Below are 18408 nucleotides of genomic sequence, written 5' to 3' on the forward strand. Positions count from 1 at the left end.
GTCCCCGCCGGGCCCGGGCTCGCCGGGGCTGTCCGGGGTGGAGAGCGGGCTCCCGCTGCGAGCAACGGGACATCGGTCAGCGTCCGCATCCCGGCTGCATCGCCGCTCCATCCCCGCCCCATCCCCGCTCCATCCCCGCTCCATCCCGCCGCCGCCCCGCCGGGCCCCCCCCCTCCTTACCTGCCGGGCGGCGCGGCGGGGCCGGGCTCGCAGAGGCGCGGCGGGTCGGGGCCATCGACCTGCGCCTGTTCCAGCGCCATGGGGGCGGCTGCGGGGCTGGGCCGGGCCGGCCGAGCGGCACCGGGGGGGGCACGGAGCGGCACCGGGCGGAGCGCACGACCCGCGCCCCCGCCGCGCCGCCCCTTCCGCCCCGCGCCCCGGCGGATGTGACGCCGCTGTCAGCGGCTCCGCGGTTCCGGCGGCGGCGGCGGCGGCTCATGCCCGGTGAGCGCTGCGGGATGCGGGATGCGGGATGCGCGCCGAGCAGCGGGCACCGGCCGCGCTGTTGTCGGGTCACTGTGGGCCCAAGCAGGGTGGCGGAGGGGAACGGGGGTGCTGTGCTCTGCCCGTGGGTGATCCCCGCGGTGCGGCTGTGGCGGTGCCCGGCGGAGCGGGGAGCACCGGGGTGCATGGAGGGGCGCTGAAAGCCCGGCTGTTCAGGAGAGGAGCTCGGTGTCCATCGGCAGCCGCAGCTGATGAGTTGTGTCGGAGGGGAATGGAGCGGATCGAGGGGGGAAAGGGCCGGGGGTGTCGAGCTCCGGGCATGTCCGAGGGAGGTGTTAGCCGTGTGGAATGCAGGTTGGACCGGGGCTCGGTGGTGATTTCCGCCTGTACCGGGGAAAAGCAGGTTCCTCCGGCCGTGGAGCAGGTGAGGAACGAGTTCGGTGGGGCTCCTGCAGGAGAGGAACCGGCTCTGCCCACGGACCGCGGTGTTTGTTCTGGGGAGCTGCGCATCAAGAGTTTCTTATCGGTTCCTTATCAGACACGAGAGGGGGAAGTGGCTCCTCCTGCCAGCCCGGCGCGGTGCTTCCTGGCCCGGGGCTGCCACCCAGCAGGCAGGGCAAGGTTGGGATCGATCCCTGCCCAGCCTGGGTGTGCCTCCAGCTCCGAGCCGCTGGGCTGGGCTGTCCCGGGACGGGGATCTGCTGTGCACATCTGTGCTGCGGGCTGGTGGCAAGCGCCGTGGGGCTCTGTGGGACCTCCTGTCCCTGCTCAGGAGGGGTTCTCACCAGTCTGACCTGTGCTGTTGCAGCCCGCCTGTCTGATGCCGCATTGGAGGCGGGCAGCGCCGCTATGGAGTGCAGGGATGGAGGCCACGCTCTGCATCCACACGTGCCTTTGGCTGAGCGCTGCCTGGATCCCCCTGGCCTCGCCGGCCGGACCAGCCTGCAGTGGACAGCGCGCTCCGGACACTGAGGGCCGCCACGGGAAGCTGACGTGGGCGGTCAGCTTGGATGCACCCGAGGAGGAGCTGGAGCAGCGGGCAGAGGAGCTGGCCCAGACTGCGGGGCTGGTGAACATGGGCCGTGTCGGGGAGCTCAAGGGCCATTACCTCTTTGCCTACCAGCCCGACGGCCAGGCGGCGAGCGAACACGAAGCAATAAGGAGGTCGGTGGACACTTTGTTTGCACAGCACGACAGCGTGCGGTGGCACTCGGAACAGAAGCTGCTGAAGCGCTCCAAGCGCAGCCTGCACTTTAACGATCCCAAATACCCCCAGCAGTGGCATCTGGTGAGTGGTTTCCTGGCTCCTGCTGTGCTCGCAGGCTCGGGCTGTTTGTGTGGCCACGGGCGAGCTGTCGTGCGGGAGGCAGAGCAGCCTCTTTCTGTTCTTTGGTGAGGAGGGAGCTCGCTGAGAGCTCGTCCTGCCTGCCACATGCTGGCTGTGGTAACGGGAAGAAGCAGCTCCTGCAGCTGGTTGTGCAATGGGGTGGTCAGAGGGGTTTGGCTGGAGCACACTGTGCCCTCCACATCATGGCTCGAGCCACCTCGCTGTCAGCCTCACACCATCTCCCCTGACTGTCCTGTGGCCCCAGCCCTACACATGACATCCAGTGCACCCAGGAGGTTCCCTCAGCACTGTCCTCTCCCCTCACTGTCCTTTCTGGTGCTTAGAACAACCGCAAGAGCCCCGGGAAGGACATCAACGTCACGGGCGTGTGGGAGCGGAACGTGACGGGGCACGGGGTGACAGTGGTGGTGGTGGACGACGGCGTGGAGCACACCATCAAGGACATCCAGCCAAACTACGTGAGTGCCTGCAGGCTGGAGGCCAGGCAGTGTGACAGGAGCGTGTGAGAGTTCAGAGTCCAGCCTGCGCCGTCACCTTGGGCGGAATGTGCCGGCAGCAAACCTTGCCTGGGAGATTTTGCACCTGGGTTTCAGGGTTACCTACCTTTGTGCAACACATGGGAGGCAGCTGGCATCTCTCTGACCCGCAGCAGTGCCTGGAGATGCCTTGGTTGGTCCCTTCCCCACAGCAGCAGATAGCAGTGTTGAGCTGCAGCCCTGTGAGGAAGCAGCCTCCAAGTCCCCGTGACTTCCAGCCTGTGTTTCAGCCCATGTTGCATCTCTTAACTCCTGCTTTCCCCAAACTGAGGAGAGCAGAGCCCCAGTCCTGACTGTAGCTCTGTTCCCAGAGCCCAGAAGGCAGCTATGACTTGAACTCCAACGACCCTGACCCTATGCCTCACCCCGACGAGGAGAACGGGAACCACCACGGGACCCGCTGCGCCGGGGAGATCGCGGCTGTGCCAAACAACAGCTTCTGCACGGTGGGAGTCGCCTACGGGAGCCGCATCGCGGGTACGTGCGGGCTGCCAGGCACGGCTCCCAGGGACAGGCTGCCAGGCACAGCTCCCAGGAGCTCCAGCGTGCCTCACCTCCATCCCTGAGGTGGCACACCCTCCATGGGCTGGAACAGCTCTGAGTCAGCACTGCCGTGCTCAGGCTGGTTGGGCTGCTGCAGGGAGGGTCTGAGCTCCTCTCCAGAGGAACTGGCTCCTGGCAGCTTTTTCCCGGCCTCCCTGGCTGCCAAACTTTTGGCAGAACAGTTGTGTCATGCTGGTTGAGCCAGGTGGTTGTGTCACAACATGCCCAGGCTGTGTGTGAAGGTGCTGGGGCAGAAAATCTTGGCCAGCCCCTCTCACTGCTCTGGTCCCTGGTCTCAGCTTTGCCTTGTGGGATGGATGGAGGTGAAGAGCCAGTGCTGTGCCTCTGCCCTGCAAGGCCAGGGAATGTGTGCTGTGCCCAGAGCTCCTGAGCTGCTCTGGGAGGGAGGCGAGGTCTCTGTGCCCTGCAGGATGTGTCCCTGGCAGGGCAGGGGACAGCAATGCTGGGACAGGATTCTGTCCATGCCTGGTCACCCCACAGTCCCTGGGGTGCCAGGGGTGTCCAGGGCACAGCAGGCAGAGGCTCCCTGCTGGCAGGAGCAGGGATGAGCTCACTGTGTACCCACAGCACAGGGAACAGGAGGCTTTGCCCGGATCTGGGCAGGACCTGGCGCTGCCTCAGCCCTCAGCCCTCCAAAACTGGGCTGAGCACAGCGGGGCAGCCTCGAGCCAGGAGGTTGTTTGCAGTTTCTGCAGCTCATGTGACCCACGTTGGTCACGTTCCTTGTCCTGTGTCCTGCAGGCATCCGAGTGCTGGACGGGCCCCTCACGGACAGCATGGAGGCCATCGCCTTCAACAAGCACTATCAGATCAATGACATCTACAGCTGCAGGTGAGCCCCAGGGGACCCTGAGCTGGCCCTGCTCTGCCTGGGGACAGGGTCACAACTCATGGCTGAGTGCTCACACCAGCTCCCATCCTCCTGTGGCTGCAGTTTGCCCTGAGGCACCGAAATCCTGTTCCTGCTCCTGTCCCAGGCTGCGCACAGCACCTGCAGTTGTGAGATCCCCTCTGTGTGCTGCTGCAGCACATCCCCTGGGCTGGCTGTGCTGTGGGGAACACTGTGCTCCCCACTGTGGCCAGGCAGCCCCGGCTGAGCCGTGTGACAGGGGCTGGAATGTGTGAGAAGCCGCTTGTTAAATAAAAAATCAAACATTTTGTCCACTGGAATCTGACCCAGGGGCGCAGTGAAAACACGACAGCAATGTCCCAGCAGCGAGGGGCCATCCTGATGGGTGGGAATGTGCAGTGCTCTGCAGTCCCAGTCGTGGTGCTGGGAGCAGCTGGTGGCTGCTGGGAGCTCACTGGTACAGCAGGAGGAGCTGCCTGGGGCTCTGGGGCTGTCACCTCACGGTGTCTGTCTTTGCAGCTGGGGTCCCGATGACGATGGGAAGACTGTGGATGGCCCCCATCAACTGGGCAAGGTAAAACCCAGCCCCAGCAGCCCCAAGGGGGAGACTCCAGGGCTTGTGGCTTTTTGCCTGCCCATTCAGGCGGGGAGGGACGTTGCTGTGACACTCTGCAGTCTGTGTGTGTCCCTTGGTGCCCCTGTCCCTGTGTGGGTGGGAGAGGTGGCTCTGTGGAGGGAGGGCAGTGCTCAGGCAGGGCAGGAGAGGCTGGTTCCAGCAGGAAAAGGCTCTTTCACAACCTGTGGTGTTGCACTGACAGCTTGAGCAGCTCACAGGATGCTCTGCTCTGCTCAGGAGGAGCTTGCGCTGCGCTCTGAGTGGTTCTCAAGGCAGGGATGGTGCCCTTGGGTCCTGGGAGTAAATAAGGGGAGTGGGATTGCAGTGGGAGGAAGAGTCAGAGCTGAGGCTGCTCCTTCCCAGGCCATTAAGGTTTTCTCAGAGCTCCTGTGCTGCAGAACTGCTGCAAAACACACCCAGCCTGCCTGTGCTGCAGCAAGGGGTCACCCAGGGGCCCCAAACCAGCAGTGGGGTGTGGTTCTGCTCCAGTGCTCTTCTGCTGTGCTTTTCCAACCACAACTCAGCAGTTCCTGTGCTCTTCAGAGCAGCGCTGACAACCGAGCTGTTCGTTCACCATAACAAATGGTTTCCAGTTCTGCAAGTTAATTTATTCCCTTCCTGCCTGCAGAGACAGCTGGAACAAGCTCCAGGACACAGAGCAGGGGCAGAGCTCGCTGTGCCACAGCAGTCAGGAGGGCAGAATGTGCCAGGGGGAGGCAGAGCAGGGCAGTCACTTCCAGTGGGGTTGTGTTCTTGCTCATCCATCAGACGTGTCCTTTCCCTAGATGGGAATGGGGTCTGGGCTGGAATGTGCTTCCCCATGGCGTGCTGTGTCTCAGCAAGGGCAGAGCCCCAGTGTCTGTGGGGCTGGGCACTCACAGGGAGGCAGTGGCTCGGTGTGGGGAGCCCTGATCACACATGCTGGGCTGGCTGCTGGCAGAAACCACTGGCAGCAGTCTGGAAGGAGCTGGAAGAGCCCCCTGGCCTGTCCCTCTCCACAGGCTGCCCTGCAGCACGGGGTGATCGCGGGTCGCCGGGGCTTTGGCAGCATCTTCGTGGTGGCCAGTGGCAACGGGGGCCAGCACAGTGACAACTGCAACTACGATGGATATGCCAACTCCATCTACACTGTCACCATAGGTGAGCCTGGCTCTTCTGTCCCCTCCCTGCCCAGCCTGGAGCAGTGAGGTCATCCCAAAAGCTGGGAGCTGGCTGGATGGTGGGAATCTGTGGGAAAGTGTGTGGGAGAAAGCTTGGCAGTGTCTAGGGTGTGCTGGGCTTCAGCCCCCAAGCCTGCAGATTGCTTCTGACCTACAGAGCAAGAGGAGGCCAGAGAAATTCCCGCCTGTGTCCAGGCCTCCCTCCAGGGCTGTGACAGACACTGCCATGTTCAGGGAATGACCTGGAATGCAGAATTCCCATCATTTGTGTTAGAGGAGAAATGTGTAATCCACGTTCTCCAGGGCAGAAGCTGTGTGAGGGGCAGAAGATCTGTGTGGGATCACAGTGAGGGATTATTTATCATGGCTCCTCTAGATCTTCCAGGTGGGGAAAATCCAGGCTTGGTTCTGATTTCCCTGCCCAGCTCCCAGGCCTTGGAGGAGCACATCTGGCAGGCGAGGCTCTTAGGGAATCAACACCTTGAAATGGCAGCAGTTGAGGCAGAGCAGGTTTCACACAGCTGGGTTTCCTCTCCTGTTTTCCCAGGAGCTGTGGATGAGACGGGCTCCATGCCCTTCTATGCTGAGGAATGTGCCTCCATGCTGGCCGTGACCTTCAGCGGCGGGGACAAGATGATGAGGAGCATCGTGAGTGCCTGTGTCCCCTGTGCCCTCCTGGCCACCCTGGGGACAGCCAGGACATGGCACCATCCCCTTTGATTGCCACACAGCTCCTCTGTGAGCCAGGGTGTGGATGTGCTTTTCTCCCCCAGAGGGAGGGTCGTGTTTCCCAGCCCCCCTCACTCCTGCCTCGCTCTGCTCCCAAGGGGTGCTGGAGCACGGAGGGCAGGGAGAGCATCGGGCTCTTTAAACCACTTGGCCCCAGCTTCTCCTCTGTTCTGGCACATGGGCCTCTCCCAGTTGAATTTTTAAGAATATTTTTATCAGCTTTTCCCTTCTTCTGCCAAAAAAACGACTTCTTTTCTTGTCAACAACACGTCCTTTCTGCCTGAGCCAAGCAGCCAGGGCTGTTTTCCCTCCTGCAGGCCTGGCCCAGCCTGTCCCTCCCTTGGTGCCAGGCTGCCCCCACCCCAGTGGTGTGACCCCTTCCTGTCCTGTGGGGCCAGCAGGGGCTGTAGAGCCCTCCCACCCCACAGCAGCTTGGGGGAAACATCACTGGCTCCTGATGTTTAGGGTTGTGTTGCCCGCATCTGGAGGATCTCCCACCAGGACAGGTACACAAAAGCACTTTCCTGTGGCTCTGTGCCTACCACAGAGCAGCTGAATCCAGGCCTGTCAAACAGGCTTCCCCACGTGCTGGGTGAACCAGGGGAGCAGGGAGAGCCTGGGATCCTCAGGCACCTGGCTGGGAGTCAGCAAGCTCCTCCTGCAGCCCAGAGCCAGGGCAGGGATCTGTGCCCAGCCAGGGCACGGCACAATCTGCCACAGGGAGAGTAAAACCCAGAACAGGGCTGATTTTGGCTTTCAGAAATCTCTGCAGTTATCCCAGGCTGGTTTGGAAAGTACTGACACTGGGAAAAAAGGGAGCCAGCGAGGTTCTGCTGCATCCCAACAGGAGCTACAGGCTCGTGGCTTGGTCTGGCTTCCCCCAGCACGGTGTGAGGGCTTGGAAGGTCACAAATGCAGGTTCATTTGAAACACTGGCTTTATGGGACAATGACAGGGGAGCTGGCACTCCCTGGGGCAGCCAGGGCGAGCTGCACACGTAGCCTGGGAACAGCCTGTGCCTTGCTAAACCCCACACAACCCTTTTTCAGGAGCACACTCTGCTCCTGGGCACCCTGGAGCTCACTGCAGTGGTGCCAGAGTTAATGTCCCTGCAGCCATCTGCTCCAGCTTTTTTTTTTTTTTTTTTTTTTAACCAGACCATAAACTTTGTGTGGTTTCCTTAATGGGAAGAATTTAATACGGCTTCTGGCACTGGATGTGCTTCCTACTGAAAGTTTGTGCTCTGGGGGTGCTCTGTGTGGGATACTCGGTGTCCCAGCATGAGCTGGAGCCACTCACAGCTGGAAAAACAGGATGGAGTCAAGCAAAAACACAAGAAACTCCTCAGATTTTGGGCTTACTCCCCACAGGGAGCAGAGGGAGATGGATGCACTTGCTTTGCAGTTAAGAGCATGATTTGGGAGCCTCCTGATGCCTCTTTCTGAGGCTCTGTGTGCTCTGCACAGTCCCACGTGTCCCCCCTGCAGTCTGGTTGTGACACTGGGATCAGCAGTGAAGGTGAGGAAGAACCCAAACTGTATCTGCCAGGAGTTTCCCACAAAGGTGCTTAGTTAGGGCTAGTTTCTCCCTCTCTCCCCACAAAGGGAGCTGTCTCCATGCATCGTTTCCCAGCTGGGATCTGTCCCTGCAGTGAGGCTGTCCCAGGGACACTTGTGTCACAGCCTGAGCTTGGGCTGGCAAAGGCACAGCTCAGGGTGACACATGGACCTGTCCAGCCAGCCCAGCACGGCACAGTGGCCTGACAGAGGCCTGTCTCCTCTCCCTGGGCAGGTGACAACAGACTGGGACTTGCAGAAGGGCACGGGCTGCACGGAGGGGCACACGGGGACCTCGGCCGCGGCTCCCCTGGCCGCGGGGATGATCGCGCTGATGCTGCAGGTGCGGCCGTGCCTCACCTGGCGGGACGTGCAGCACGTCATCGTCTTCACTGCCACCAAGGTGAGCAGCTGGCCCTCCCCTCCTGGCTGCCTCCTTCCCAGAGCTCCCCTCAGGGTCACTGCAGCACAGCCCTGCTGTGCACATCCTTGTTTATGTCTGCTGCCCCTCCGTAAATCTCTCCCTTGTCTGGCTCCCAGCACAGGGATTGTGTTTTCCCCTCACCCCGTGTTCTTCCAGGAATGTGGCTGAGGCATTTTTCCCTGTCATGATAATAAATGGGTTATTTGCCTCAGGAATGCTTCTATCTGCCAGTGTGGGGCTCAGCAGGTTCCAGGGGCACAGCAGGTTCCAGGGCACAGCAGGTTCCAGGGCACAGCAGGTTCCAGGGGCACAGCAGGTTCCAGGGGCACAGCAGGTTCCAGGGGCACAGCAGGTTCCAGGGCACAGCAGGTTCCAGGGCACAGCAGGTTCCAGGGGCACAGCAGGTTCCAGGGGCACAGCAGGTTCCAGGGCTCAGCAGGTTCCAGGGGCACAGCAGGTTCCAGGGGCTCAGCAGGTTCCAGGGCACAGCAATTTCTAGGGGCACAGCAGGTTCCAGAGCTCAGCAGGTTCCAGGGCTCAGCAGGTTCCAGAGATAGGAGGTACCAGAGCTCAGCAGGTTCCAGGGCACAGCAGGTTCCAGGGCACAGCAGGTTCCAGGACTCAGAAGGTTCCAGGGCTCAGCAGGTTCCAGGGCCCTGTGTGCATGCAGTGGGGCTGGCCCATCCCAAGGATTGACACCTCTGCAATGTCACCTCATGGTGCAGGCAGTGGGAAAGTGAGGAGCTCTGCCCTGTCCTGGCCTCTCCTGGGCTCTCCAGAGAACTGGGCTCCTGGAAACAGGCACAACAGAGAGCTGGACAGCAAATTCCCTTCACCCAGAGCAGGAGTGGGACTCACTGGAGGCTTGAGGCTTCTTCCACACTCCTCTGGGGAGCAGGAGTCTGTGTCCAGCTGATGCTGTGCTCGCTTTGGCATGGGACAGTGTTTTCCATAATGTCCAAGCCAACATTGCCAGAGCAGTACAACCCAGTAAGTGATGGGACCCAGATCTGTCCTGCCCCAGCTCTTGCTGATTTAAAGGACTCTGTTCCTTCTCTCCAAGGCTTCTGCCATGCCACAGGCAATGGTTTGGGCACCAGGGAGCAGCTGGGATGTTTCAGAGCAGAGGCATTTGTGCCCTTTCATGCTGCTGCATTTCCTTTCTGAGGAGCTGGGGAGCCACTTTGTCCTGGGATTTGTTTCAAGCGAAGGTCAACCTGTTCCTTTCTAATAAGGCCATGTGGGTTTGCTCTCCCACCACTGTGGGATGTGTCTGGGCCTCCTTCCCTTCAGGCCTGGGGGTTTCAGGCTGCTGCTGTCCCCCAGGTGAGCAGAGCACCCTGTGTTCTTTGCAGTACGAGGACCGTCACGCCAAGTGGGACACGAACCAGGCAGGCTTCAGCCACAGCCACCAGCATGGCTTCGGCCTGCTCAACGCCTGGAGGCTGGTGAACGCTGCCAAGGTAATTCCCTGCCCTCCCTCACCTGCCCTGTGGGCAGGCAGAGCAGCCCAGCCCCATGGCAGGGACAGGTCCTGTCCTGGTGACGCTGTGGGGTGACAGCGCTGCCGTTCAGGACCAGCACTTTGGCCACCATCCTGCTGGCCCTGGCTCTGAGGCTGCTTTTGGTATGAGGTCATGAGGCTCCCAGCAGTGCCTGAAAGCTGCCCCAAGCTGCTGCTGTCCAGCACTATATATAGCCATGGTGAGGGCCCTGATTCACAGCAACGGGAGCTTCGTCAGCAGCCCCAGCACCTTCCTCCCTCCCAGTGGCTGCAGGGGGGTGTCCTGCCCCCACAACAGGCTGTTCTCAGCTGGCAGCTCCAGGGGAGTGGTGTGGTCACAGCAGCAGTGGCATCCCCATCTCTTCCTGCTCTGGTCACACGAGCCCAGGGCACGTCCCTTTGGCACTGGGTCTGGCTCGTGTGTGGAGCTCTGTGCAGCTGTGCGGGGTCACTGCCGCTGCCAGCCGTGCCCTGGGGTCACAGGGGCTGCCAGGCTGCTCCCTCCTCCTGCAGGCAGTTGGGTTCTGCTGTTCCCTGTGCCACTGTAGCAGGGCTTGGAGTGGAACAGCCTCAAGACATCCCTCAAAGCCACTGTGACAAACACAGAGCTGGGGAGTCCCAAACCTTGATCAGCCTGTCTGTCTCCCAGGCAGTGACTTTCCCTCCTTCCCTGGCCATGTTGGCATTGCTGCCATCCCTGGGGTGTCACAGCAGCCTGTGAGTCCCAGAGCATCACTGGGAGAGGCCTCTTGGCCTGGGCCCACATCCAGCACAGGAGCATCTTGTGAGAGTTGTGGGAGATGGAGGGATGGATGTGCAGGGAGGGTGCAATCCGTGCTGAGCCCTCTCTCCTTCCCCTGCAGATCTGGGAGTCCGTGCCATACCTGGCCTCGTACGTGAGCCCCGTGCTGAAGGAGGGCAGGAGCATCCCCTTGCTCCCTCAGGAGCTGGAGGTGGCCTGGAACGGTAAGAGCAGGTGTGCCATGAGAGGAGAGCTGTGCTGAGCCAGCCCTGCCTGCCCGGCCTGCGGCACAGCAGGGCAGGAACAGCCTGGGCTGCAGGAGGCCAGGAAGGGGTTAAGTGCTGGCTGCCTGGGCTTTTTCCGCTACCCATCCCCAGGGGATCCCCTCCCCACAAGCCCAGGCTGCACTGATGTGTTTGGGGAGGCAGGCCGGGCTCAGGAGCCGGGCTGGGCTGGGCTGGGCAGCGGCCAGAGGCGCTCGGCTGGCTTTGACCATTTTAGGCAATGCTGCAGCTCCCGACTTGGCCAGGCCTGTCCGGAACAGAACAGCTCTGGCTGCTACCAGTGGGAAGGAGAGCTCAGCCCCAGCCCTTCCCAGCCCCTAGCAGGGCCTGCACACAGGGGACTCTGCTGGCTCTGTGAGGTGCCTGTCCTGGCATGTGCCCACATCTCCCCACACCTGGGCTGTGGTCAGCAGCACTGGGGCTGTGAGAATTCCTGGAGCTGGGATCAGTTTGAGATGGGATGGGCCAACCTGGACACCTGGCTTCTGCTCCCAGTCCCATACAGGGGCAGAGACAACCTGTGTGTCCTGTGGTGTCCTGTTAAGTGACACCACAGCCCGGTGTGGCTGGCTGGCAGTGGGGACTCCATCCCAAAGCCACCAGCCTTGACCACCCTCCCTTCCCTTTCCCAGTCACCCCTGCCGACCTACAGCTGTCTGGCATGAGGACCCTGGAGCACGTGGCAGTGACTGTCACCATAACCCACCCTCGCCGTGGCAACCTGGAGATCCGGCTCTTCTGCCCCAGCGGGATGATGTCCCTGATCGGCACCACGCGGAGCATGGACTCGTAAGCACCGAGGGCACAGTGAGCAGGGCAGGGCACTGGGGCCATGTCCGCTGGTGGCTCAGGCTCTGTGACCCCTCATGGGCTGTTTCCCCTCACCCCTTGGCAGGGACCCCAATGGCTTCTCTGACTGGACCTTCTCCACGGTGCGGTGCTGGGGCGAGGAGGCACAGGGCACCTACAGGCTGCTCATCAGGGACATCGGTGAGTCCTGCCTTCCCCGCAGTGCTGCCAGCTCTGTGCCATGTCCAGGGAGCTGCCAGCTCATCAACTGCTTGGCTTAGAGGGTTCCCCACTGGACCAACCTGCTTCCTCCCCAGGAGACGAGAGCCTGAGGCCTGGCACCTTGAAGCACTGGCAGCTGACTCTGTACGGCTCCTCCTGGTCCCCAGCAGAGATAAAGGAACGGCAGAGGTAGGACACCACGTCCCCAGCTTGGAGGGAGCCAGGAGGGGGAGGCTGAGGGGTTTATCTGCCTGTGAGCAGTGTTGGAGCCGTGTTGCTGCCAGGTGGGTGTGTAGCAGGTGAGGCTGGGGCTGCCCTCACACTCACAAGGCAGTGATGGGCTGCAGAACACAGCTCTGTGCTGAAGGAGACACTCCAGAGCCTTTGTGGGCATTTTGGAGGCTCCCTGGAGCCCCTCTACCTCACGGGGTGTCTCTGTCCCCAGGCTGCTGGAGGAAGCCATGAGTGGGAAGTACCTGAGGGGTGACTTCTCCCTGCCCTGTCCCCCAGGGCTGGACATCCCCGAGGAGCAGCGTTACACCATCACAGCCAACACCCTCAAGGTGAGCCTGCCTGCAGGCTGGGCGCCCTGCATCCCCCAGGGTGAGCTGGAAGAGCAGGACCCTGCTCAGAACTCTGTGCCCTCTCTGCTGGGCAGCGGGCAGGGCCCTGGGGGCGTTGATAGCTGTGTTTTTCAAGGGGTTTCCCTCTGCAGACCCTCCTGCTCTTGGGATGCTTTGCTGTGTTCTGGACTTTCTACTACATGCTGGAGGTTTGCCTGACCAGGAACGAGGTGGGGCTGGACCTGGCCTGCTCCCGCTCCAGCAGCTGCAGGTGGTACCAGCAGGGTGGGAAGCACCGAGCCCTGGAGAGCGGCCTGGAGATGGAGTCGGTGCCACTGTACCAGGAGAAGGACATGGAGGAGGCTGAGATGGAGTGTGAGCACCTGGAGCCTGCCCGGCATGGGGAGGAGGGGTCCTGGACCCCCACCCACCCCAAACTTTCCAGCAATGGCAGAGCTGTGAGCTTCCATGAGGCAGCCCCCACTGGAACAGGATTCCTGGGCCGGGAGGCATCGACTGAACTCCTCGGGGAGGACAGGGAGCACCAGCCCTGCTGACTGGGGCTGGGCTCCTGCCTTGGTACGACCTTCCTGGGCTCAGGCAGCACAGACTCATTCCTGAGCCTCCACGGACCATTGCCACTGTGTCCTGCAGGAGGTGGTGTTGGAAGTGGCTCAGAAACAAGGAGAGAGGGCTGGTACTGGAAAGGGAGCTTCCCTTCCCTCCTTCTGGAAAACAAAGCAAGCCTTAAACCCTTTCCTGACAAGAGCCTGCCCTGCCCGACGCTCAGGGCTCCCTGTTGAGTGTGGAGTGCCATTCCCATAGAGCCAGGCAGATCCACACAGCCCCTTCTGCCTCTGCAGCCAGGCCAAGACGTGTCACTTTGTCCCTGATTTCTGCAGAGTGAGCCTGGAAAACGAGACAAGGCCCAGGCAGGCAGGGACCCCGCAGCAATGGCATTTTCCTGGGCCCTTACCCACCAGTTATCCCAGTTTAGAAGCAGGGAGTTACTTCACTCATCTCCAACCAGCACTTCTCCCTGTGCCCCGTGCTCCAATCCTGCTGATTCCTCCTCTCCCGTGGGGACAGAGCAGCTGTGGGGTGGGGGAGACGGGAGCCAGCGTGTTTGGGGGCAGGATGGGGCTGTCCCTGTGCCACCTCTGGTGGCAGGTAGGGCTGGCTGGGGCTGGGGAGGGGAGGCTGAGTTGCTCTGGCAGTGGCTCGTCTGAGCAGGGTTGGCTTGTTCACATGTCTTTGGGTTCGGTGGTTTATTTTTTTAAAGCTGGGGTTTGTTTTTTAATCAGCAAAGCCCTTTTGTGTAGCTTTCCAAATAAAGCCTGAAAAACCCTCCTCTCCCCCCATCCATCACTCTTCTGCCTTCCCAAAGCTTCCTCACTGTGGAAAAATGTGTTACACATCACCTCCCAGCCTGGGGGCTGCATCTGTGGGATCTGCATGCCTTCTGTGCCCTGGGATAAAAGGGGGGAGGCAAGGACTGGGCCAGAGCAGTGCAAGGAGCAAGGATAAGAGTGGGTGTCATGGTTGGGGGGAGAGGGCAGAGTTTTCCAACTGGGCAGGGACAATCCAAGCTCCAGGTTTGGAGGCAGCAGAAGGAGCAGCTTTAGCCTTCTAGGGAAAGGACTTTGGCTTTCCAGGCGCCACCATCCAGCTGCAGCAGGGCAGGCGGGATCAAACCTCGTCAGGCCACGCTAGATGAATATAACCTTTTAATTTTGACAAAAACGAAGTACAAAACCGAGGCCAATTCTCCCTTCTCCCCGTTCGCAGGGATCTCTGCGGCAGTGGCGTGCGGGCGGCGGGCAGGGCGGTGGCCCCGGGGGCCGGGGCGCTGGCCCGTCCCTCCCGAGGCTGCGGGCCAGGGCAGGACCGGCTGGCGGCGGGGGTGCGAGGCCGGGGCTGGGGCTGCCCGGGGCTGGGCTGGGGCTGCCCGGGGTTGGGGCTGCCCGGGGCTCGGCGCTGGGGGCTGCGGCGGGGCTGTGCGGCCGCTGGCGGGGGCGATGGGGCTGGCGGGCGGATGCTCCTCAATAAATACCAATGGACTGGCGGCGGCGCTGGGCCGGGGGGAGCGGAGACGGCGGTCCCGGCTGGGGAGGGCTGCGGGCGGCAGGGACGTGCCTAGCTGATGATCTGCCGGGGCCGGCCGTAGCTCATGCCCGCCTGTGACGCTCCCTTGTTGGTGCCCATCTGTAGCCCGATGATGTTCTTGCCCTCCTTCAGCTGGCTCTCGGTGAACTCGCGCTTGTGCTCCTGAGCTTTCCTGCGGGGCACAGGGAGAGGCCGTGGGGCACCCGCACCCCCGGCTGCCCAGGAGCCCCCCGCGATCCCCAGGGATGTCCCAGCCGCTCTCCCTCCCCAGCTGGAAGTTTGGCATCCCAGTTACCGTGTGCTCTGGGGCAGAGCAAAGAGCAGCCGCAGGACAAGGGAGTCCCCGTGCCCAGCTCTGCGCTCCCCCACTTACTTCATGAACCAGTTGGGGTCCCCGTGGTAGTTGCCGTCGTTCTTGGTGACTGCCAGGCTCCCCAGGGCCATCAGCGTCCTCTGCACCGCTGCCATGTCCTTGGCTGCCAGGACAGAGAGAGGGGCGTGAGGACGGGCACAGGACACCAACCCTGGGACCCCAACCCCGACCGCCCCTCCCGCACCTTCAAACAGGTCCACGGTCTGGAATATGTCTGTCTTGACCACGCCGTAGTCCTCGGCCGCCTTCAGGAACTGGGCGATCTGTTCCATCTGCTTGAAGACCATGGTGGGCGGCGCGTCGGGGATCTTGACGGGCTTGGAGCCGTCGGGGTAGAGGCTGTTCACCAGCCTGCTGAGCACCTGCCACAGAGGGGAGCCTGGGTCTGCTGTGCTGCCCACGAAGCTCCTTGTGCTGCCCACGGAGCTCCTGTGCTGCTCTCAGAGCTCCTGTGCTGCCCACGGAGCTCCCTGTGCTGTCCTCAGAGCTCCTGTGTTACCCTCAGAGCTCCTGTGCAGCTCTCAGAGCTCCTGTGCTCCCCTCAGAGCTCCTGTGCTGCCCTCAGAGCTCCTGTGATGCTCTCAGAGCTCCTGTGCTGCCCACGGAGCTCCTGTGCTGCCCTCGGAGCAACCTGTGCTGCCCACGGAGCTCCCTGTGCAGCTCTCAGAGGTCCTGTGCTGCCCACGGAGCTCCTGTGCTGCCCACGGAGCTCCTGTGCTGCTCTCAGAGCTCCCTGTGCTGCTCTCAGAGCTCCTGTGCTGCCCTCGGAGCTCCTGTGCTGCTCTCAGAGCTCCTGTGCTGCCCTCGGAGCTCCCTGTGCTGCTCTCAGAGCTCCTGTGCTGCCCTCGGAGCTCCTGTGCTGCTCTCAGAGCTCCTGTGCTGCCCTCGGAGCTCCTGTGCTGCCCTCAGAGCTCCTGTGCTGCTCTCAGAGCTCCTGTGCTGCCCACGGAGCTCCTGTGCTGCCCACGGAGCTCCTGTGTTGCCCACGGAGCTCCTGTGCTGCTCTCAGAGCTCCTGTGCTGCCCACGGAGCTCCTGTGCTGCCCACGACATCCCGTGCTGCCCACGGAGCTCCTGTGCTGCCCACGGAGCTCCTGTGCTGACCCTCGGAGCTCCTGTGCAGCTCTCAGAGCTCCTGTGCTGCCCTCGGAGCTCCTGTGCTGCTCTCAGAGCTCCTGTGCTGCTCTCAGAGCTCCCTGTGCTGCTCTCAGAGCTCCTGTGCTGCCCACGGAGCTCCTGTGCTGCCCTCAGAGCTCCTGTGCTGCCCTCAGAGCTCCTGTGCTGCCCTCAGAGCTCCCCCCTGCCTGCCCACCCCCGGGCCCCCACTTACGATGCCGTTCTTCAGCCAGACCTGGAAGCCCAGGCGGCCCCGTTCCGGGCGCCCCACGGCAGCCCCGCACTGCGCCACGATCCACTCCACCAGCCGGTCCTCCAGCTCGTCATCGTACTTCTTCTCGATCTTGGACTGCACGTCCCTGCTCATGCCATAGGCTGGCCCTTTGTTTGCCATGGCTGCGGTGGTGGGAGACCTGGTGGCACGACAGGGACAGTCAGGCTGTGGAAATGCTGTTTCCTATCCAGGGACCCCGCAGATACCCTCGTGCAATTTGCCTGTCACTCTGGTGCAATTGGAACGAGCCCCCTCGCTAGGTAACAGCCCTTCAGCTCCATCCAGAAGTGTTCGGAGGAAAATTCAGCACCATGACCTCCAAAATCCACCCAGACAGACAGTTCATGTCCTGGCAGAGATGCCTCATCCCCAGCTCAGACTGTGCACAGCCTCCTCCCTGTCCCTCGCCAGCTCTCGGTTGGCATGGATGTCCCTGGTGTGACTCATGCCAGGATCCAGGTGGCAGGGTGACCACGGCAAGGCTGGCTGGCTGTGGTGGCCGTGGCACGGTGGCCGTGGCACGGTGGCCGTGGCACAGCAGGGTGGCAGCGGGGTGGCCTTGGTGGCAGGTCCGGGAGCCGGGGAGGAGCGCGGCTGAGCATCGGGAGCCGTGCCCGTGCCCTTGTAAGGACATGCCGCGGGCAGTGATGGCAGGTAGCCGGCTGCAGGCAGGCCCCGAGGGTGCCAGGGAGGATGCCAGGGAAGATGCCAGCAGGGAGAGGCTCTGGGAGTGGCAGCCAAGCCTTTGGAGGAGCTGGCATCGCTCCTCCCTGCCCGGCTCCTTGCTTGGCACGGAGCCTCCGGGTGCCTCCAGGAGCCGTGTGGGTGTCCCACACCCACACCCGGCCTGCAGCGGGCTCATCCTCACCGCTGGGCACCCCAGCTCCTGCAGGGTGAGCTGAGACGTGGCACAGCTCAGTGTGGGAGAAGGCACCGACCCCGGGTGTGCCAGCAGTGCAGAGGTGCTCCATGAGCCCCATGATTTATGTGCTGATACCCCACAGGACCTGTGGGCAACCTGTGCCAGACCCCGAGCACTGCTGGGCACGTCCAGGGATGCTACAGATGCCACAGCCAATCCCGCTCCGTGCCCTGGCACGACCTGGCTCACAGGGGTCACACACGGCTCCCTCGGCCACATGGCACTGCCGGCCAGCCCCGTGCCCATCTCCCGTCCCCACCGAGCACGGGGCAGAAACGGGCACGGGGGGTCTGGCATTGCCCCTCCATCACTGCCCTGAGCCCCGCACGGCCCCTCCGGCCAGAGCAGCTGCTCAGCCCCGCCGGGAGCGCGGTGCTGAGGGGCAGGAGCACGACAGAACCCCGGCAGCGACCCCAGCCCGAGCAGCGGAACCTGACCCTCCTCCGGGGAGCAGCATCCCCATCCCGGGGAGCCGCATTCCGCCCGGAGCGGGAGAATCCGCCGGGAGCCGCAGATCGCAGCGCCGGGAGCGGCTCCGCTATCCCGGCACAGGGTCCCCATCCCGGGGAGCAGCACCGCTATCCCGGCGCAGGGTCCCCATCCCGGGAGCAGTAACCCCGGCCGGGGGCCGCCGTTCCCACCCCGGGGACCCTCCCCGGGCCCCCCCCGCGGCAGGACTTACGGGCGGCTGCGGACGGAGCGAGGGCGATGCTCGGCGAGGGACCAGCGCTCTGCCCCGCGGGGACCCCGACCTTGTGCTAAAAGGAGGGCGGCGGGACGGTGATGTCAGCGGGGCACGGAGCCCGGCCCCCCCCGAACCCTCCCTCCAGGGGCGCCCGGCCCCGCTGCGCTCCATGACTCCATCCCAGGCACCATATTTGGGGAAAGACTCCGAAAAGCAGCGACGAAAGCCCGTGCTCGAGCATTCCCCGCGTGCCTCCGCCCCAGCGGGGCCGGGGCCAGGGCGGAACCGGGCCGGGGGCTGATGGAGTAAATCCTTTTATAGCCAGGCGGCAGCGCTGAGGGCTCCTGCCCTGACTTCGTGGCTGGTTTTCCCGTGCGCTCACCGCCGGGATGCTGCGGGGGCACGGGTGACACGGGTGACACCCACGGTGTCCGCTCAGGGCTGCCGGGGCCGGCAGCGAGGCTGCGGCATCCCGCACATCCCGGGATTCCCTCTGCCCCAGCTGGAGCGGCTCAGGGCCGCTGGCACCGCGCTGCGAGGATGCCACAGGGAGCCCCAGTCCCCAGGGAACTTTGCTGCCCGTGGAGCGGGATCCTCCTGGG

General features: G+C 63.0%; 2 protein-coding genes across 2 annotated transcripts; one reads left to right on the forward strand and one right to left on the reverse strand.

Moving 5' to 3' along the window:
- Positions 1-392: 392 nt before the first annotated feature.
- On the forward strand, positions 393-13681 carry PCSK7 (proprotein convertase subtilisin/kexin type 7). The gene is made up of 16 exons (XM_033081564.2): positions 393-444; positions 1253-1732; positions 2116-2250; positions 2640-2805; positions 3634-3724; positions 4262-4316; positions 5360-5498; positions 6066-6166; positions 8039-8206; positions 9583-9690; positions 10595-10697; positions 11390-11546; positions 11653-11747; positions 11864-11957; positions 12214-12331; positions 12484-13681. Exons 2-16 carry the CDS (start codon positions 1265-1267, stop codon positions 12886-12888), a joined length of 2403 nt encoding a protein of 800 aa, XP_032937455.1. The 5' UTR covers positions 393-444; positions 1253-1264; the 3' UTR covers positions 12889-13681.
- A 627-nt stretch (positions 13682-14308) lies between these two features.
- Positions 14309-17880, reverse strand: TAGLN (transgelin). The gene is made up of 5 exons (XM_033081589.1): positions 17804-17880; positions 16140-16338; positions 14995-15172; positions 14811-14913; positions 14309-14609 (listed from the first exon to the last, which is right to left on the reverse strand). Exons 2-5 carry the CDS (start codon positions 16317-16319, stop codon positions 14468-14470), a joined length of 603 nt encoding a protein of 200 aa, XP_032937480.1. The 5' UTR covers positions 16320-16338; positions 17804-17880; the 3' UTR covers positions 14309-14467.
- Between the last annotated feature and the right edge of the window lie 528 nt (positions 17881-18408).

Source organism: Catharus ustulatus, chromosome 28 (assembly GCF_009819885.2).
Source record: "Catharus ustulatus isolate bCatUst1 chromosome 28, bCatUst1.pri.v2, whole genome shotgun sequence".
In the NCBI taxonomy this organism is placed as follows: Eukaryota; Metazoa; Chordata; class Aves; order Passeriformes; family Turdidae; genus Catharus; species Catharus ustulatus.